Genomic DNA, 15,761 nt, shown 5'->3' with positions numbered 1-15,761 from the left:
TGGCTGCAGTTGGGGTACCTGTTCCTTTGTATGGCTCACGTCATCCAGTAGGCTAGCTGAAGCTCATTCGCATGGTGGCTGCAGGGTTTCAGGAGCATGAGAGTGAAAGCTGCAGGGTTTCTTGAGCCCTCGGCATGGAACGTCATGGTACTGCTTCTGTGGCTTCCTGTTGGTCAAGGGCATGATCCACAGTGGCCAACAAGGCAAGGCCAGGGGTGGGGACATGGAACCCCCTCCTGACGGAAGGAGCTGCAAAGTGCTATGGTGGTCTTTGCAGCCTAGCACAGTTGCTAATAATTAAACGATTTTCCATAATTAGCGAGATTTAACTACTAAATGCTAACATACTCAGAAGGCAAAATAGACACTGAGCTGTCATGTTTCCCTGGTTTCTTGTTTTGCCAGCATTTTGTCCGGTGGATGAATGGCAGCTGCATAGAATGCCCTCCGCAGAAAGGGGAGGAAGAAGAGCTTGTCGTAATCAGTTTTTTCAGCGACGTTTCTCAGAACCCCCAGATAATCGAACAAGCAGTTATGATCCCCCAAAATATCCACAGAATTCTGATCAATCTTATGAAGTACCTGCAAAAATGGAAGCGTTACCGTCCTCTCTGGAAACTAGACAAAGCCATCGTGATGGAGAAATTTGCTGCTAGAAAGCCTCCTTGCGTAGCCTACGATGAGAAGTTGCAGTTCTACTCCAAGGTCGCCTACGAGGTTATGCGGCACCCCTTAATTAAGGACGAGCACTGCATTAGGCTGCAGCTGGGGCCCCTGGCCCACACCGTGCAGGAAAATGCCAAGTCCTGGGTGGTTTCTCTTGGGAAGCTGCTCAATGAGTCAGCAAAGGAGGAGCTCCATAATCTTTATGAAGAGACAGAGGTACTTGGCCATTGCTTTTCATGGAGGTCTGGTCTTCGTATGGTTGTGTTTTTCCCACATTTACTTAGTGTCTTTTAAACTTTCATTTACAGCTCTTGGCCAAAAACCTCAAGAAGACCCCCAGCACCCTTGAAGATCTCAAGTTTGTCCTTGCAACGATTGCGGAGATTAGAAATAAATCTTTGGTCATGGAACTAAGGTACAGGGATGTCCTGGAGCGATACCGTACCTTGGCCATGTACAACATCTTTGTAAGTGACCTTCTCTTGTTTTTCCCTTGGGAGGGTGGGAGCAGTGGGTCCCCCTGAAACTGTAGGTAAAGGTTTGTGTTCTGTTCACTTTACTGATGAGATTTCTAGTTCTCAGCTGGTCGACGGCTCAGCAGGACTGTTTGAAGCTGTAAAGCAACAAACTGCTGAAATTCAAGTTTTAAGTAAATCCAGACTTAGAGCCCTTATTCATTTCTCCCTCAAGGTTGTTTCTCCAACATTCTTTTTTAAGATGTGTGGTACCCTGGGTGCAGAATCCTCAGATACAGTGATGCTTCTCCTGTTGCCATGGGTTAAGCCAGAGGAGCAAGGGAAAGGAGAGACAGCATCTGCTTGTTCGAGGGGATGTCCCAGTGACCTGTGTTTAAGGATGTAAATGCCACTCTCTCAGGAGGTTGTAATTTTTTTAAATAATATTTTGTTGTGTTCTCAGTGAAAGTTTACACAGCAAATTATGCATATATTCATATGCAGTTTAAAGCTAACAGGGCAAAGTTAGGATAACTTCTTAGCCACACCTAAGCACCTTGAGGGTGGGGCTGTGGCCAAGGACTATGGTCATGGGGGACATCAAGCTCAATCAGCACACCATGTTGTTGTTGTTGTTGTTGTTATGTGCCGTCGAGTCGGCCCCGACTCATAGCGACCCCTCCTTGGGTTTCCGAGGCAGTATCACTACGGAAGTAGGATTGCCCAACCTTCCTTCCGAGGAGTGGCTGGTGGGTTTGAACCGCCAGCCTTCTGGTTAGCAGTCAAGTGCTTTAGCCACTATGCTTGTTCCACATCTTACTTTGGTGAGTGGCGTCTGGGGTCCTAAAAGCTTGTGAGCAGCCGGCTAAGATGCAACTATTGGTGTCTCCTTGTTTGGAGCAAAGAATAGTGAAGAAAATCAAAGATTAATGGAGACAGTCCATAGGACTAATGGACCATGAGAACTAGATGGTGCCTGGCTACCAATGCCCGCCACTTAGAAAGGGATCAAAACTTGAGATCCTGGATAGAGTGGGAGAAAATATGTGGAACAAAATTAAAAAAAAAAAAAAAAACCCATAAAAAAAGACCAGGTTTACTGGTCGGTTGGATAGATGGGTGGAACCCCCAGGACTATGATCCCAAGTCACCCTTTGGGGCTGCAATTAAACTCACTCCCGTGGCTTAACTCTCAGCCAAACAATAGGCAGGCCTTTGGGCAGAGCACCTACACCAGAGAGGTGCACTCCTTAGAACAACCAACCATGAAGGTCAGAAGGGCAGCATTTGCACAGGGAGAAAGGAAGGGAAGCAGGAATGCCTAGGCAAGAAGGACCCAGGGAGAGGGTGGCCAAAGGGAGAAAGCGGGAGGAACCAGAGTCACAAAACAAAATGCCTGTGAAGTGTTGAATGTGAAACAAAGCAAAACAAACAAAAAATAGTGTTTTGTTGTATTCTTAGTGAAAGTTTATATAGCAAATTGTTCCTATTTTATTTTTTTTTAACATTTTATTTTGATTTGAGTGAAAGTTTACAAAGCAAATTGGGTTTCCATTCAACAACTCATGCACACTTTGTTTTGTGACCCCGATTGCCGTCTCCACGATGTACCATCACTCTTCACCCTTCCTCGCTGTGTTTTCCGTTTCCATTTGTCCTGGTTTCCCATCCTTTCCTGCCCTCTGAGTTTTCCCTGAGAAAAGCTGCTCTTTTTGTCTGGTATGGCCCATTGTCTAAGGAGTGCTACCCATCTAGTGTTATCGTTCACTTTACAGGCTGTTGAACCATGAGGGTGAATTCAGTTTCAGGTTTAACTGAGAGCCACAGTCTCAGGGGTGGTTGTTGTTGTTGTTATGTGCCGTCGAGTTGGCCCCGACTCATAGCGACCCTTCCTTGGGTTTCTGAGGCAGTATCACTATGGAAGTAGATTGCCCAACCTTCCTTCCGAGGAGTGGTTGGTGGGTTTGAACCATCAGCCTTCTGGTTAGTAGTCAAGTGCCTTAGGCACTATGCTACCAGAGCTCCCTCTTAGAGGGTTCCTATTTAACAATCACTACACAAATTGTTCAGAGACATTGATTTTTCACAGTGTTGTAACTGTCTCTTTAATTCCCTTCTGAATAGTTCACTTCTAGTCATCTGGTTTCCCATCCCCTTCCCCTTTCTTCTTTGCTGTGGAGTCATTGTTGACCATATGATAGAAGGTCTTAATTTTCATATATTCTAATTTACCTATCTTTCCCTTTAAGATTAATGGTTTCTGTGTCAAGTGTGAAAAAAAAATCTTTGTCTACTTTGAGGTCATCCAGAATGGGTTCTTTGTTATCTTCTAAAAGCACAGTAGTGTTGTTCTTCACATTTAGATCTAAATCCAGAAGCAGACGTTCTCAGGCAGTAGTTTTTGACCTGAAATTTTCCTTCCAAAGTGCTGCTCATTTGCTGTTTGTGCTATTGTTTGATAGCTGACCGATGCAGAGAAGGAACTGGCTGGAAAGATCGAGAGCATGTGGTCAAGTCTGTTCAATGAGTCGCTGAACGTGGAGCACGCGCTCGGGGGCATAAAGAGGACTTTCACAGAGGTACCTTTAAACTCCATGTTCTGAGGGAAGATACTGAAAAACATTCATTGGGCTAAACTAGGGTGTCTCTGCTTTTCTCAGATTACGCGAAGCGAAATTTCAAACTACAGGCAGCAGGTAGAGGAGTTTGCGAAACGTTTTTATAGTGAAGGCCCTGGTTCCGTTGGTGAAGATCTTGATAAAGGTAAGAAGATTCCTGCTGGTCTCACTGAAGACTTTTTGTGGGAAGTAGTAATTGTGCTGTGGTTTAAATATCTGTTTTTTATTGGGTAATTTTTGTGGTTACATGTACGTATACAGTACACAGACGACTGAGTACAGACGTGCCTTTGAGATACTGCAGTGCCGATTCAGTTTTAGATGAGTGCAATAAAGTGACTCTCGTAATCAAGTGAGTCACGTGCATATTTTGGTTTCCCATTGCATGTAAATGTTATATTTACATGAGATTGTAGTATATTATGCGTGCAGTAGCATTATGGAAGGGTTTGAAATATTGTGAGGATGATCAAAATGGGACACAGAGACAGGAAGTGAGCACATGCTGTTGGAAAAATGGCGCCAATAGACTTGGTGGACACAGGGTTGCCAAAAACCTTCTGTCTGTAAAAAACTTAGTGTCTGTGAAGTGTCGTAAAGTGAAACGCAGCAAAAGGAGAGATGCCTGTCTCTGCTTTGTGGAGACAGTGGGCAGCATGCTATAGGGCAGGACTCACTGCTATGGGGGATAGAGCTCACACATGTTCTCTGCCAGCATCCTCTTCCTGAAGGCAACCTCTTCTCCTTCCAGATCCCCGCTGTGTGACCCTTATAGTACTTACTCTTTGAACTTAGACCCTTCATCTTTGCCCCCTACCCTTCAGACCCCACTGCCTGTGCAAAACGGGCCTAACAGCCCCACGCTCCCTCCCCCAGAAAATGGGGATGAAATGAGAAGGCAGGGGACAAAGTGCTTAGTATACTCCTGAACACACAGTAGGTCCTTAGGGGGTGGGGGCGCCCCCGTGTGGCGCCGTTCTCCATTTTCCTGTCTCTGCCAGCACCCTCATCTCTGCAAGCTCTCCTCCTCCGTGCAGAGACTGACCCTCGATAACCATCACACATGGTGGCTGCCGTGAAAAAAAAAATTGCTGCCAGCAAGTATCTGGAGGATTCTGATGGTTTGGGGGACAAAGCAGCTATTGGACAATGAGGGGGAAATGGTGTAGGCTACTTGAACACAGTAGGAGAGGGCCAGGGTACCCAGGAACGGGGCGTGAATGAGTGGGCAGGATGCATCGAGTCCGGGCAGCTGTGCAGGGGCTGCTGAGTGAGGAGCACGTGCTGGGGACAGTGGCCTCCACAGCTGTAGCCCAGCACCTTGAATGCTGCTGTTGGAAAGGAGGGGAAGGGCAGGGGCCGGGCAGGGCTGGGAGATAGGATGGAGAAGTTGTTCCTACCCGCGTGTGCACACTGATTTCCCCTCGGGACCTTTACAAACCACTGCTGCCTGGGGTCTAGCCCCAGAGCCCGATTTCATTAGGCTGTAGGGTGGTTTAGGCACCCAGCGTTTGAAGAGCTCCCTTGGTGATTCTCACATCCCGTGAAGTTGGAGACCCACTTAGAGGGAGCTGGCCAAGTGGTCAGAGCTTTCCAACGGGGGTGAGCCGATGCCACTGGCCCTTTGGTTTTGGTTAGACTGAAGATGGGATGGTGTCTGGTGGTTCTGAATTTGCCTCCCCAGGTGGCTGGGTGAGTGACGTTCTAATTACTTTATTCACGATTCCTCGTTTGGTTTTGCCCGCCTGCGACGCTTGTTTGTTTGTTTGTTAGGCATGGACCTTCTAGGCACCTTTGAAAGAGAGCTGCTGAGGCACGAGAGGGACCGGCAGGAGCTGGCGAACGCTGAGAAGCTCTTCGATCTTCCCATCACCCTGTACCCAGAGCTGCTCCAGGTCCAGAAGGAGATGAGCGGCCTCAAGTTAATCTACGAGCTCTTCGAGGGGCTCAAGGTGCGCACCCGTCGAAGGCCTCGGGAGGGGGCGCAAGACCTGATGAGGCCCCATCCAGGGGGCTCGGGTCTGACTTCAGAGAGGCTCCGACCTCGTAGGCCAACGGCGTGGCCAGGCTCTGTGTGGGGTGAGCTGTTTAGTTGGAAGTGGTGAGGGAAAATAGCACCAGCATGGCATCTGGGTGCCTCTGTTTAGCATATGTTCCATATGCCCATGCATTCACGCACTCATTCACGCACTCATCCACACACTCATCCACACACGCATTCACTCACTCATTCATGCACTCATTCACGCACTCATCCACACACTCATTCACACACGCGTTCACTCACTCATTCATGCACTCATTCACGCACTCATCCACACACTCATTCACGCACGCATTCACTCACTCATTCACGCACTCATTCACGCACGCATCCACGCACACATCCACGCACGCATTCATGCACGCATTCACGCACGCATCCACGCACGCATCCACGCACGCATTCACGCATGCATTCACTCACTCATTCATGCACCTTTCCATTTGTTCAGTTCTTTTTAGCCTGGTTCCTGCTGGTTGGAGTGGAGGGCCCACAAGGGAGTCCTGTTGGCCCATTCCTGCCCTTCCCATCCAGGTCCCCAGGAGAGACTGACATGAGAACAAATGTCCACGCCACTGTGACACGTGACAGGAATGAGGTGTACAAAGCACTGTGGAGCCCGAAGGAAGGGAGAGGGATGAAAGATAGAACTGCACCATGGTGTCATTTACAAAATACCATGCTTAGATTTCATTAACTAACATAATTCCTGTAAAAAAGGGAGCTCTGGTAGCGTAGTACCTAAGGTGCTTGACTGCTAACCAGAAGGCTGGCGGTTCAAACCCACCAGCCACTCCTCGGAAGGAAGATGGGGCAATCTACTTCCGTAGTGATACTGCCTCAGAAATCCAAGGAGGGGTCGCTATGAGACAGGTCAGACTGGACGGCACATAACAACAACTGTTAAAAAAAAAAAAAAAATGTTTCAAGCCAAGATGTTACAGGTTGCCAAGGCAATGGTCCAAGACGGTAAGCTTTATGGCAAGAAAGGGCTTCGCTTTTTATGTGAAATCCCAGAGAGATGTCGCACAGTAGTCCCTTCTTTCTGATCATCACTCAGATTCATGCTTCGTAGTCTCAGCCTGATGGGCAGGAGCCATGTGCTCTAAGCGTTACCAGTAATCAGTCACCTCAGTTTCTTTTCTCAGGAAAGAGAAGCTCATGGGCCAGAGCCCGGATGAGAGGTTTCCTGATCCGCAATGCTCGCTTCTGATTCCATAGTCGTGCTTTTCTCTGAAAGAAAGGAAGACTTAGTTTTGACCTGCACACATCCTCAGATACGGCACTGTTTTAGTGATGCCTTCAACTGTTTGGTTTCAGTTTTTGCTTTAGATCTTTGTAATTGGTCCATCTCTTGTGATATTGAGATTGTGGTGGGTGGTACCCTGCAGAAACAGAACCAGTGATTGACACACACACACACACACACACACACAGGGAGGGGGAGAGAGAGATAACTACAAAGACAGACAGACAGATAGACAGGTAGATAAATGAGGAAAGAAGTTGACTTCAGTGATATGCTCATGCCTTTGCAGGGGACTGGTCGGTCCCAAATCTGTAGGTCAGGTGACAGGCTAGAGATTCCTGCAGGGCTTTTGCCTCCAGATAGTCCTACAGGCGATGGTAAGAATGTGGAGTGAATAGTGAGAGCAAGGCCTGTCAAAATATCTGTATATAACCTAGTGGTGGAACATATCCTAAGGAAACTCCCTTTTCAATAGATTGGTCCATTACATTAGGTTACGTTACGGAAGGTGATTACACCACACTCCATTATTTTATGTCTTGGAACAGCAGCTAGACTGGTGTTTGTCCAAACCACATAGCCTCGCCAGGTTGGCACCTGAAGTTACCCATCACAGGGTACAGGAGTAATGATAACTTCAGGGAGCTGAGCATGACCCAGAGGTAAGCACCTGTGCTTCCTGCCAGGTTACCTAAGGGATGTTGTTGACGGAGTTGTTTCCTGTCGCTTTCCAGGTTGCTAAAGAAGAGTGGTCTCAGACTCTCTGGATCAACCTGAATGTCCAGTTTCTCCAGGAAGGCATCGATGGTTTTCTCAGGTCTCTGAGGAAGTTCCCCAGGCAGGTCCGCAGCCTGTCAGTGGCCTACTATCTGGAAGCAAAAATGAAGGCGTTCAAAGACTCGATTCCTTTACTTCTGGACCTGAAACATGAAGCACTAAGGGACAGGTGTGCTTGGTCCTTTGTAAATGGATGGGAGGATGTGGGAGGAGCCTCCAGTTTAAATGTGTCCTCAGTTCAAGGTCTTTGCTTAGCTCTGATGAGGAAGGGCAAGGTTTCAGCAGCAATGGAGGGCTTGAAATAGGCTGGACATACTTCTGTAGTATTGTTTCAGTAAAATTATTTTTAAAAAAGAAAACTCTGTCAGCCTTAAAATGGCATTGGCAGTTGTTTCATTTGAAGATTGAAAAAAGAAACAGGCCCCTGAAACTGTTGCCCTGAGATGATCTTTAAACCTTAAACCAAAAATACCCCTGAGAGTCTTCTTAAAATCGAACAGTACTTTAGCTTAACTAGTAAACAAGGTGGGTCTTGAGCATTACGCTCTTTTAAGAACTATGTCTGTGGGATCAAATTGACAACAGCAACTCAAAAGATTAAATAGGAACCTTAGGGGGTGGTGAATTTATATTAACAGGGAGGAAGAACTCAGAAAAGGAGGGTGAGGATGGGTGCACAGCTCAAAGAATGTCATCATTTTCCCTGAATTGTGCATGTAGGGACTGTTGAGTTGGTGTGTGTTTTGCTGTATATATTTTCAACAGTAACAATAACAAAATAAATAAAATTTAAAAAATAGATTTATAGCAAGGAGTCTAGATCAGAAAAATAATGTGACTCATATGTACTTTAAAATTTTTTCATATCTGCATCAGAAAGATAAAAAGGCAGGGTGACATTAATTTTAAGAATATGTCTTAATCAATCCAGTGTATTCCAACATCATTTCAGCATGCAGCCAGTATTAAACATTAGTGAGATATTTTACATTGAACAGTACGTCAGCGTCCAGTGTGTGTGTTACACTCACAGTGCGTCTTGTTTCAGACCAGCCACATTCCAAATGCTTAGAAACCACACGTGGCCTGTGGCCACCACACTGAACAGCACAGATCTTGCTCTGATGTAATGGAGGAATAGTGCTGAGGATGGGCACAGAGGAGGCCCACCTGTCTTGGCTTTGTTGTGGTTGGGATATGATTTTGCATGGACAGAGATTAGCAGGAAGTTTGTAGGTTATGTTCTCCCCACCACATTCTTCTGACACATCTCTCTAGCGTGGGCACAGAGTCTTACATGAATGACGTCTGGTTATTTACAGCTATGTAAAGACATCAGATGACTTCCTTCCTTAGTCCCTTTCTAACCCCCTTGAGTCCATCTGTCTTACACGCTGATAGGTCATTAACACGTCCCTTCTGCTGGAGCAGGCAGGTGACAGGAGTTTAGGTCCATCTAGCTCACTGGCTCCTGCATACACTGGGCACTCCTTCCCTGGGCATTCTGCGGTCCCCTTGGGTGTAAAGTGAGGGAGAAGCAAGCATTTTCTAGCTGAAATGCCCTGTTTTCTGATTTCTGTAGCCCAGTGTTTGTCTCAAGCCTTCATCATTCCTTACCTTTTTGTCATACCTGAGTCTCACCTATTGTCATGGGTTGAATTGTGTCCTAGAAAAGATATGTTGAGGTCCTAACCTCACAGAGGGGTAAACGCTCTTGTTTGGAAATAGAGTTTGAAGGTGTTCTTGGTTACAATGTGGTTATACGGAGCAGGGTGGGCCCTAATCCCCCAGGACTGGTAACCTTAGAAGAAGGGGGGCAGGCACCGTGTCAGGGCAGAGGGTCCTGTGAAGGGGGAGCTGGGGACTGGATGACGCATCCTTGAGCCAGGGATGCCAAGGATTTCCGGGAACTGCCAGGGGCTGAAAGAGACCAGGAAGGGTCTTCCCTAGGGGCTTTGAGGGACCACAGCCCCGGCAGCACCTGATCTCAGACATCTGGCCTCAGAAAGGATGAGAGAGTAAATTTCAGGCCACCCAGTTGGTGGTGCTTTGTTACAGTAGCCCTGAGAGCTCACAATACATCTATACATCATTACTCAGTGTTTTCTTTTTATCACCTTATTCCTTTTCTACTTAAATGAATGTGCTTTTAGGAAGAAACTTACACTATGACTTTATATAGATAACCAAAAGCACTGACTATTAATAGAAAGAAACGATACTATTAAATTGTAGCTGAGAACTGTTGTCTTTCTGTGATGGGGGTCCCACCCTTTAGGAAAGGTGAAGAAGGGTTAGAGACACGGCAGCCCCCCGCTGACTTTCTCTTTGATGGCCTGGCTTGTCTTCTTAGCCACTGTTGCACCCCCAGCTCCCGGCACAGTGCCTGCCCCTGGGGAGCTGGTCTCCCTAATGACCAACACAAAAGGGTTCACAGTTGACATCAGGTTCTGCAAGAGGACGAGTGGCCCAGCCAGGGTTAGGATCGCTGGTCTAGAGACGAGGACAGATGGAGCTTCCGAACATGAAGGCTGTGTATTTCCTTAGGAAGTGGTCATGTACCAGACTAGGGTACACACTACTACTCTAGGTGCTGGTTTTTGGCGGTAGCTGCAGGGGCCAGTGGGATGTGGGCAAGGTCATTTCAGTGACGTCCTCGTATCTGGAATCCGTCACAAGACGCTTTATCATGACCTGTGTCCTGTGATCTAAAGGGGAACGGTTAAATTCATCGCTGAATCCAGTAAACGTGGCGATTCCCATGTCGGTGCCTTTCAGACACTGGAAAGAGCTTATGGAAAAAACAGGCGTCTTTTTTGAAATGACTGAAACGTTCACGTTGGAGAATATGTTTGCTATGGAGCTTGACAAACACGCAGATGTCCTCAACGAGATCGTCACAGCAGCCATCAAGGAGATTGCCATTGAGAAGGTGAGGCTCCTCTCAGCTAGAGGAGTGAACAGCTGGAGATGCGGGTTTTTACTCAGAGAGGAAGCGTGTTCGCTCTAGAATCTGTTGTGTTTGAGTAATACAGGTTTCTTTCTAGAGCTAGAATTTTTATCTCAAATTTTTTATTTTCCTGAGGTTCGTTTTCAAGTTATTATGGAAATAACAGATGTTCATAGGGAAAAATCGACAACCAAATCACTCATAATTCCACCATCTGAGGGTAATTATTATTAAGAGTTTGGTGTGTTTCCTTCAACACATAAAAGTGGATATATACATGTGGCACAGGGTTTAAGCACTTGCCACAAACCGAGAGGTGAGTGGTTTGAACCTATCAGCCACTCTGCGGGAGAAAAATGCAGCAGTCTGCTTCCGTGAGGTTTACAGCCTTGGAGACCCTATGGGGCAGTTCTGCTCCGGCCTCTAGGGTCACTGAGTTGGAATTTGACTTGATAGTTATGGATTTGGTGGTTTTGGACACACATCCATGCACTTATTACATACAGATATATACATACAAGCAATGCTACACATATATACACATACACATAAGCGTGTACATCTGTATACACATACATGCATTATACAGAGGCAGATACATGCACATATGTACATATTCACGTGTGGACACATGAACATATACATACATACACATGTACGTGCATGCATATACACACATGCACATACTCTACATACACAAGTATGTACATGTGTATGTGTGTACATACATATATCTTGAGTTGGATGATTTTTGAAAATGCAATCACAGTAGCATGTTATTTTGTGATTTGGTTTTCTTGCTCACCAGGAGAGGAAACACAGGGACAGCACGAGTATTGAGATTTCGGAGGGAGACAATGGGTGGTTCTGGTGCTCAGCAGCGGAGTGAACTTGGCAAGCTGCTTTACCTCGCTGAGCTCCAGTCCTGTTCTCTGTAAGATGGGAGTAGCAATAGCACCTGCTGCGCTAGGGTGGCCTGGAGGAAGAAAGGAGACCATGGATGCAACCTGCTTTCCTGGCACATAGCAAATGCTCCATGAATGATAAGGGTTATTACCAGGACAGAATCTCTCTGTTCAGAAAGCTAAGACTTTAGCTCCAAGGCATGTGAGGGAAGCTGTCACTGAGTTGGAATTCTGTGTTTCAATTTATGTCCCTGAATCATTCTTTTTTCATTCTTGGCAAGGCTGTGAAGGAAATCCTGGACACATGGGAAAATATGAAATTCACCGTGGTCAAGTATTACAAAGGCACCCAGGAGCGAGGCTATGTCTTGGGGTCTGTTGATGACATTATTCAGTGCCTTGATGACAACACTTTCAACCTGCAGAGCATCTCAGGAAGCAGATTTGTGGGGCCTTTTCTACAGACTGTTCATAAATGGGAAAAAACACTTTCTCTAATTGGAGAAGTTATTGAGGCGAGTGAAAAGACACAAGGGTTAATGAGAGCCAGTTAATAGCAGAAAAAATCTTTGGGAATATTTTGTACTTAGAAACTAAACATCCTCTTTTCTACTTTGACTGTCTTATTTATTTCAGAGAGAGGAGCACACGATTGGAAGACTTGGTCTGAGTTTCTATTTCGGTGAATGTATTTTTAATTTCTGAGATTCTTAACTGGCTTGTTTCTGTATGTCCCTGTTCTTGTTTAATGCTGTCCTGTTCTTATGGCAAGGATGCTCTTACTTCTTTAATCACATTGAAAATACCAAACATGGACTTTTTAAAGCCCCTTTCTTATTTCTGTATACTTTTTTATTTTCTTAGGTGAGAACTTTCCTCTCTTTTGTGTCTTCTGACTGACTTTTCATGGAGTTGGCTTCTCTCTATGGTCTATGATTTTATTTTGTTGTTGTTGAGAATCCACACAGCCAAACGTACACTGATTCAGCAGTTTCTGCTTGTACAATTCAGTTACCTTGATTACAATCCCATTCTCACCCTCTTTTTCTGAGTTGTTCTTCCCTGGTTAACGTGAGCACACTGCCTTCTGAGGTTTCCATCGAATCTTTCCAGTCGCTGTGGTCAATTTGATCCCATTTGGATAGCCCTTGAAAGAGCATAATGGCCAGGGTAGACCTTTTTCACTAGTTAGGCCAAGCTGTGGTTTGCTTCTAAGAAGACTTCCAAGGATGTTTTTTGGTTTAAGGTTTAAAGATTATCTCAGGACGAGAGTTTAGGGGTTTATCCAGCCTCCATGGGTCCAGACTATCTGGAGTCCATGAGAATTTGAAATTCTCTTTGGCATCTTCCCCCTTTTGGTCAGGATTCTTCCATAGGATCTTTGATCAAAATATTCACCAGAGGCAGCTGGGCACCATCCAGTTCTTCTGGTCTCAGGACAGAGGAGGCAGCTGTTCATGGAGGCTGTTAGCCACACGTTCCATGTTCTCCTTCTGTTCCTGTCTCTCTGCCTCTGTCGGTTGCTCCGGGTGCTATGATTTTATTTTATTTTCTAGTTCCTCTTACATCATCTTTTCCCCCTGTGTTTGCTTTACTTTATCATGTGTTTTTGCTGTTTCTCAAATCTGACCTGTGGCACTGGGTGTTGGGCAGCTTCAGACAAGGTCTTATGTTAGATAGCTTGGGGCTTTCTTTCTTTGTGAGAAATTCTAATTCTGACCCCTGTGTACAACCCAGTTTCAACTCATCATTTTTTATTTTTTTGCCAGCCTTTCTCTTGATTTGAATTCCCCCTGTGTCCCAGTGGGCTTTTGTTCTATTCACCTGGAGTCACCTGGTTACCTGTGCCGACATTAACATTTTGCACTTACAGATCTGGATGCTGGTTCAGCGTAAATGGATGTATCTCGAAAGCATTTTTATTGGTGGAGATATAAGATCCCAACTTCCAGACGAGGCCAAGAAGTTTGACAACATCGATAGAGTATTCAAAAGGGTAAGAGGCTGGTTGCTATTTCAGTCACGAGGGAAGGACAGTTACTTGACATAGTTTAACTTTTCCATGTGTGTGTCATATTTTCTCCACTATTGTCTGGATTTTTTCCCCATCATTATATACGGCCTTAATCTCTTTAGTGAAAATTTCTGTTTGATCTTCAGCTGCTGAAATCTAACATTACAACTTATTATTATTATAACAGTCATTGAAAAATTTGGAACATGTAGAAAAGCAGGAAAACGTACCTCCTCTGGTTTCATCCGCGTTTCCTCCCCATAACGTGATTGCTGTGTTACGCTACGGGTTTCTTTGACCTTGTGGATGTGTGTGTTTGCATGAAATACACAGTTCTCATCAGATTGCTTGTAATTTTGTATCTTCTCATTGCCTCTTTATACTGTGAGCAACATTATTTCATATTATGCAACTTTCTGAGAGAATAATGTCACTAACTGTATGTAATTTTCCAGTGAGTGGCTTGGCTTTGTTCACTTTGATTATTCTCTAGTATTTGGACATTTTGGTTGAAGTGAATAGTTCCATAAATAATGTGCCAGTGTGTGCCTACGGGCTGTTCTCGTATTTAAAATAGATGTGATGAATTTTCAGGAAGGGTGTGTTCACCTTCAAGCCCTTTCCACATGGAGTTGGATGAGCAGTCACTGCTGCTGGCAGTTACAAGGGCTGGGGTTTAACACAGGCTGGCTGCCCAAGCTCAGCATGCTGGTACTTACCCCCTGCTTAAGCTGGTGTTTTCTTTAATTGTGAATGACGGGTTCATGTCATGGTCTCCTTTATCCACTGTAGTGTGTAATTTTTTTCTTGTCTGTTTGCATACATTTTGAAACTAAAAAAGAATTATATAGCAAATATCTATTATTATAGAAGGATTTTGAACTTACAGATGAGGAAAAGGGAATAAAAATTGCCTCCTGTCAATCTGCAGCCTATGAGACCAGAAGAACTAGATGGTGCCCGGCTACCACTGTCAACCACTTGGAAGGGGATCTATGTGGGAGATCCTGGATAGAGAGGGAGAACAATGTGGAACAAAGCTCAAAATCATTTGGAGAAAAAAAAGGGGAGGGGACCGAGGTTTGCTGATCTGATAGAGCCTGGTGGAACCACTGAGACTATGGCCCCTAGCTGCCCTTCGGGTCTGGAATTGAACCCACACCTGTGGCTTCCAGCCAAACAAAAAACAGGCATATGAGTTAAACCTTTACCTGAGGTAGATACACTGCTTGGAGAGAACAATTATGGGAGAAAGAAGGGCTGCTTATGCACAAGGAGACAGCTCAGGGGGCAGGAGCACATGGAGGGATGGACACAGGGAAGAGGTAACTGTCTGGAGGAAGTGGGAGGGGAGCTGTTGCATTGTGTAAATTGTGGTCAATGTCATGAGGCAAAGTGTACGTGAACTGCTGTATGGAAAGTGAATTTGATCTGTACATTTTCACCCAAATCACAATTAAAAAAAAAAAAGTAAGTAAATAAATAACAACAGCAACAACAACAAAAAGCCTCCCGTCACCCAGGATAACCACTCTTAACAAGCTGACACACAGCTTTCCAGAATCTGTTCTGTTCTTATGTAAACATGTGTGAGAGTAGGTCCATAAACAGATTCTCTTCATAAACAGTCTTCCCATCCTCATGAGCTTTTTGTCAACAGATGTGTCAATAAATACATCAGGGTTGTTTATGGCAGCTGTTTAATATTCCATGTTGCAGACCACCTAATTTCTCTATTGTTGGAACTTTCAGTTATTTGTTTATTTTCTGTTGTTACAAAGAGTGCGACAGTGAACATTCTGTCCCCGACAAATTGCTCAAAGTGCAATTGCTGGGCTCGTTCACTCGGCGAGTATAGATTGATGACTGCTGTCTGCAGGCCCTGTTGTAGGTCCTTGGTGCACAGCTAAGAACAAAAAGATGAAAATCCCTGTTTTGTGCCGGTGGCCACCTAGTAGAGAGACAGCAAAGAATTAACCACCAGGAATAAGTGTCTGTTACGTAGTATGTTAGAAAGGGCCATGGGTCTTGTACAGCTTGATAGATTGAGCCCAATTGCTCTCCCAGAAGGCTGTGGTTTTGT

The 15,761-nt window shown here is 45.3% G+C and overlaps 1 protein-coding gene across 1 annotated transcript in view; it reads left to right on the top strand.

Moving 5' to 3' along the window:
* DNAH10 (dynein axonemal heavy chain 10) overlaps positions 1 to 15,761 on the top strand; it is a 147,363-nt gene that overhangs the window by 52,278 nt on the left and 79,324 nt on the right. Inside the window, exons 20-28 of the mRNA XM_042780591.1 lie at positions 406 to 882; positions 975 to 1,133; positions 3,584 to 3,700; positions 3,782 to 3,884; positions 5,513 to 5,691; positions 7,767 to 7,978; positions 10,588 to 10,741; positions 11,946 to 12,179; positions 13,538 to 13,660. Of these exons, the coding sequence (XP_042636525.1) occupies positions 406 to 882; positions 975 to 1,133; positions 3,584 to 3,700; positions 3,782 to 3,884; positions 5,513 to 5,691; positions 7,767 to 7,978; positions 10,588 to 10,741; positions 11,946 to 12,179; positions 13,538 to 13,660 (1,758 nt within the window). The remainder of the gene's footprint in view (positions 1 to 405; positions 883 to 974; positions 1,134 to 3,583; positions 3,701 to 3,781; positions 3,885 to 5,512; positions 5,692 to 7,766; positions 7,979 to 10,587; positions 10,742 to 11,945; positions 12,180 to 13,537; positions 13,661 to 15,761) is intronic.

Source organism: Orycteropus afer, unplaced genomic scaffold, assembly GCF_000298275.1.
Source record: "Orycteropus afer afer isolate SDZICR_OR568_19922 unplaced genomic scaffold, OryAfe1.0 scaffold00048, whole genome shotgun sequence".
Classification (NCBI taxonomy): domain Eukaryota; kingdom Metazoa; phylum Chordata; class Mammalia; order Tubulidentata; family Orycteropodidae; genus Orycteropus; species Orycteropus afer.
The sequence above is the reverse complement of the archived record's forward strand: the minus strand, read 5'-3'. Positions and strand labels throughout refer to the sequence as shown.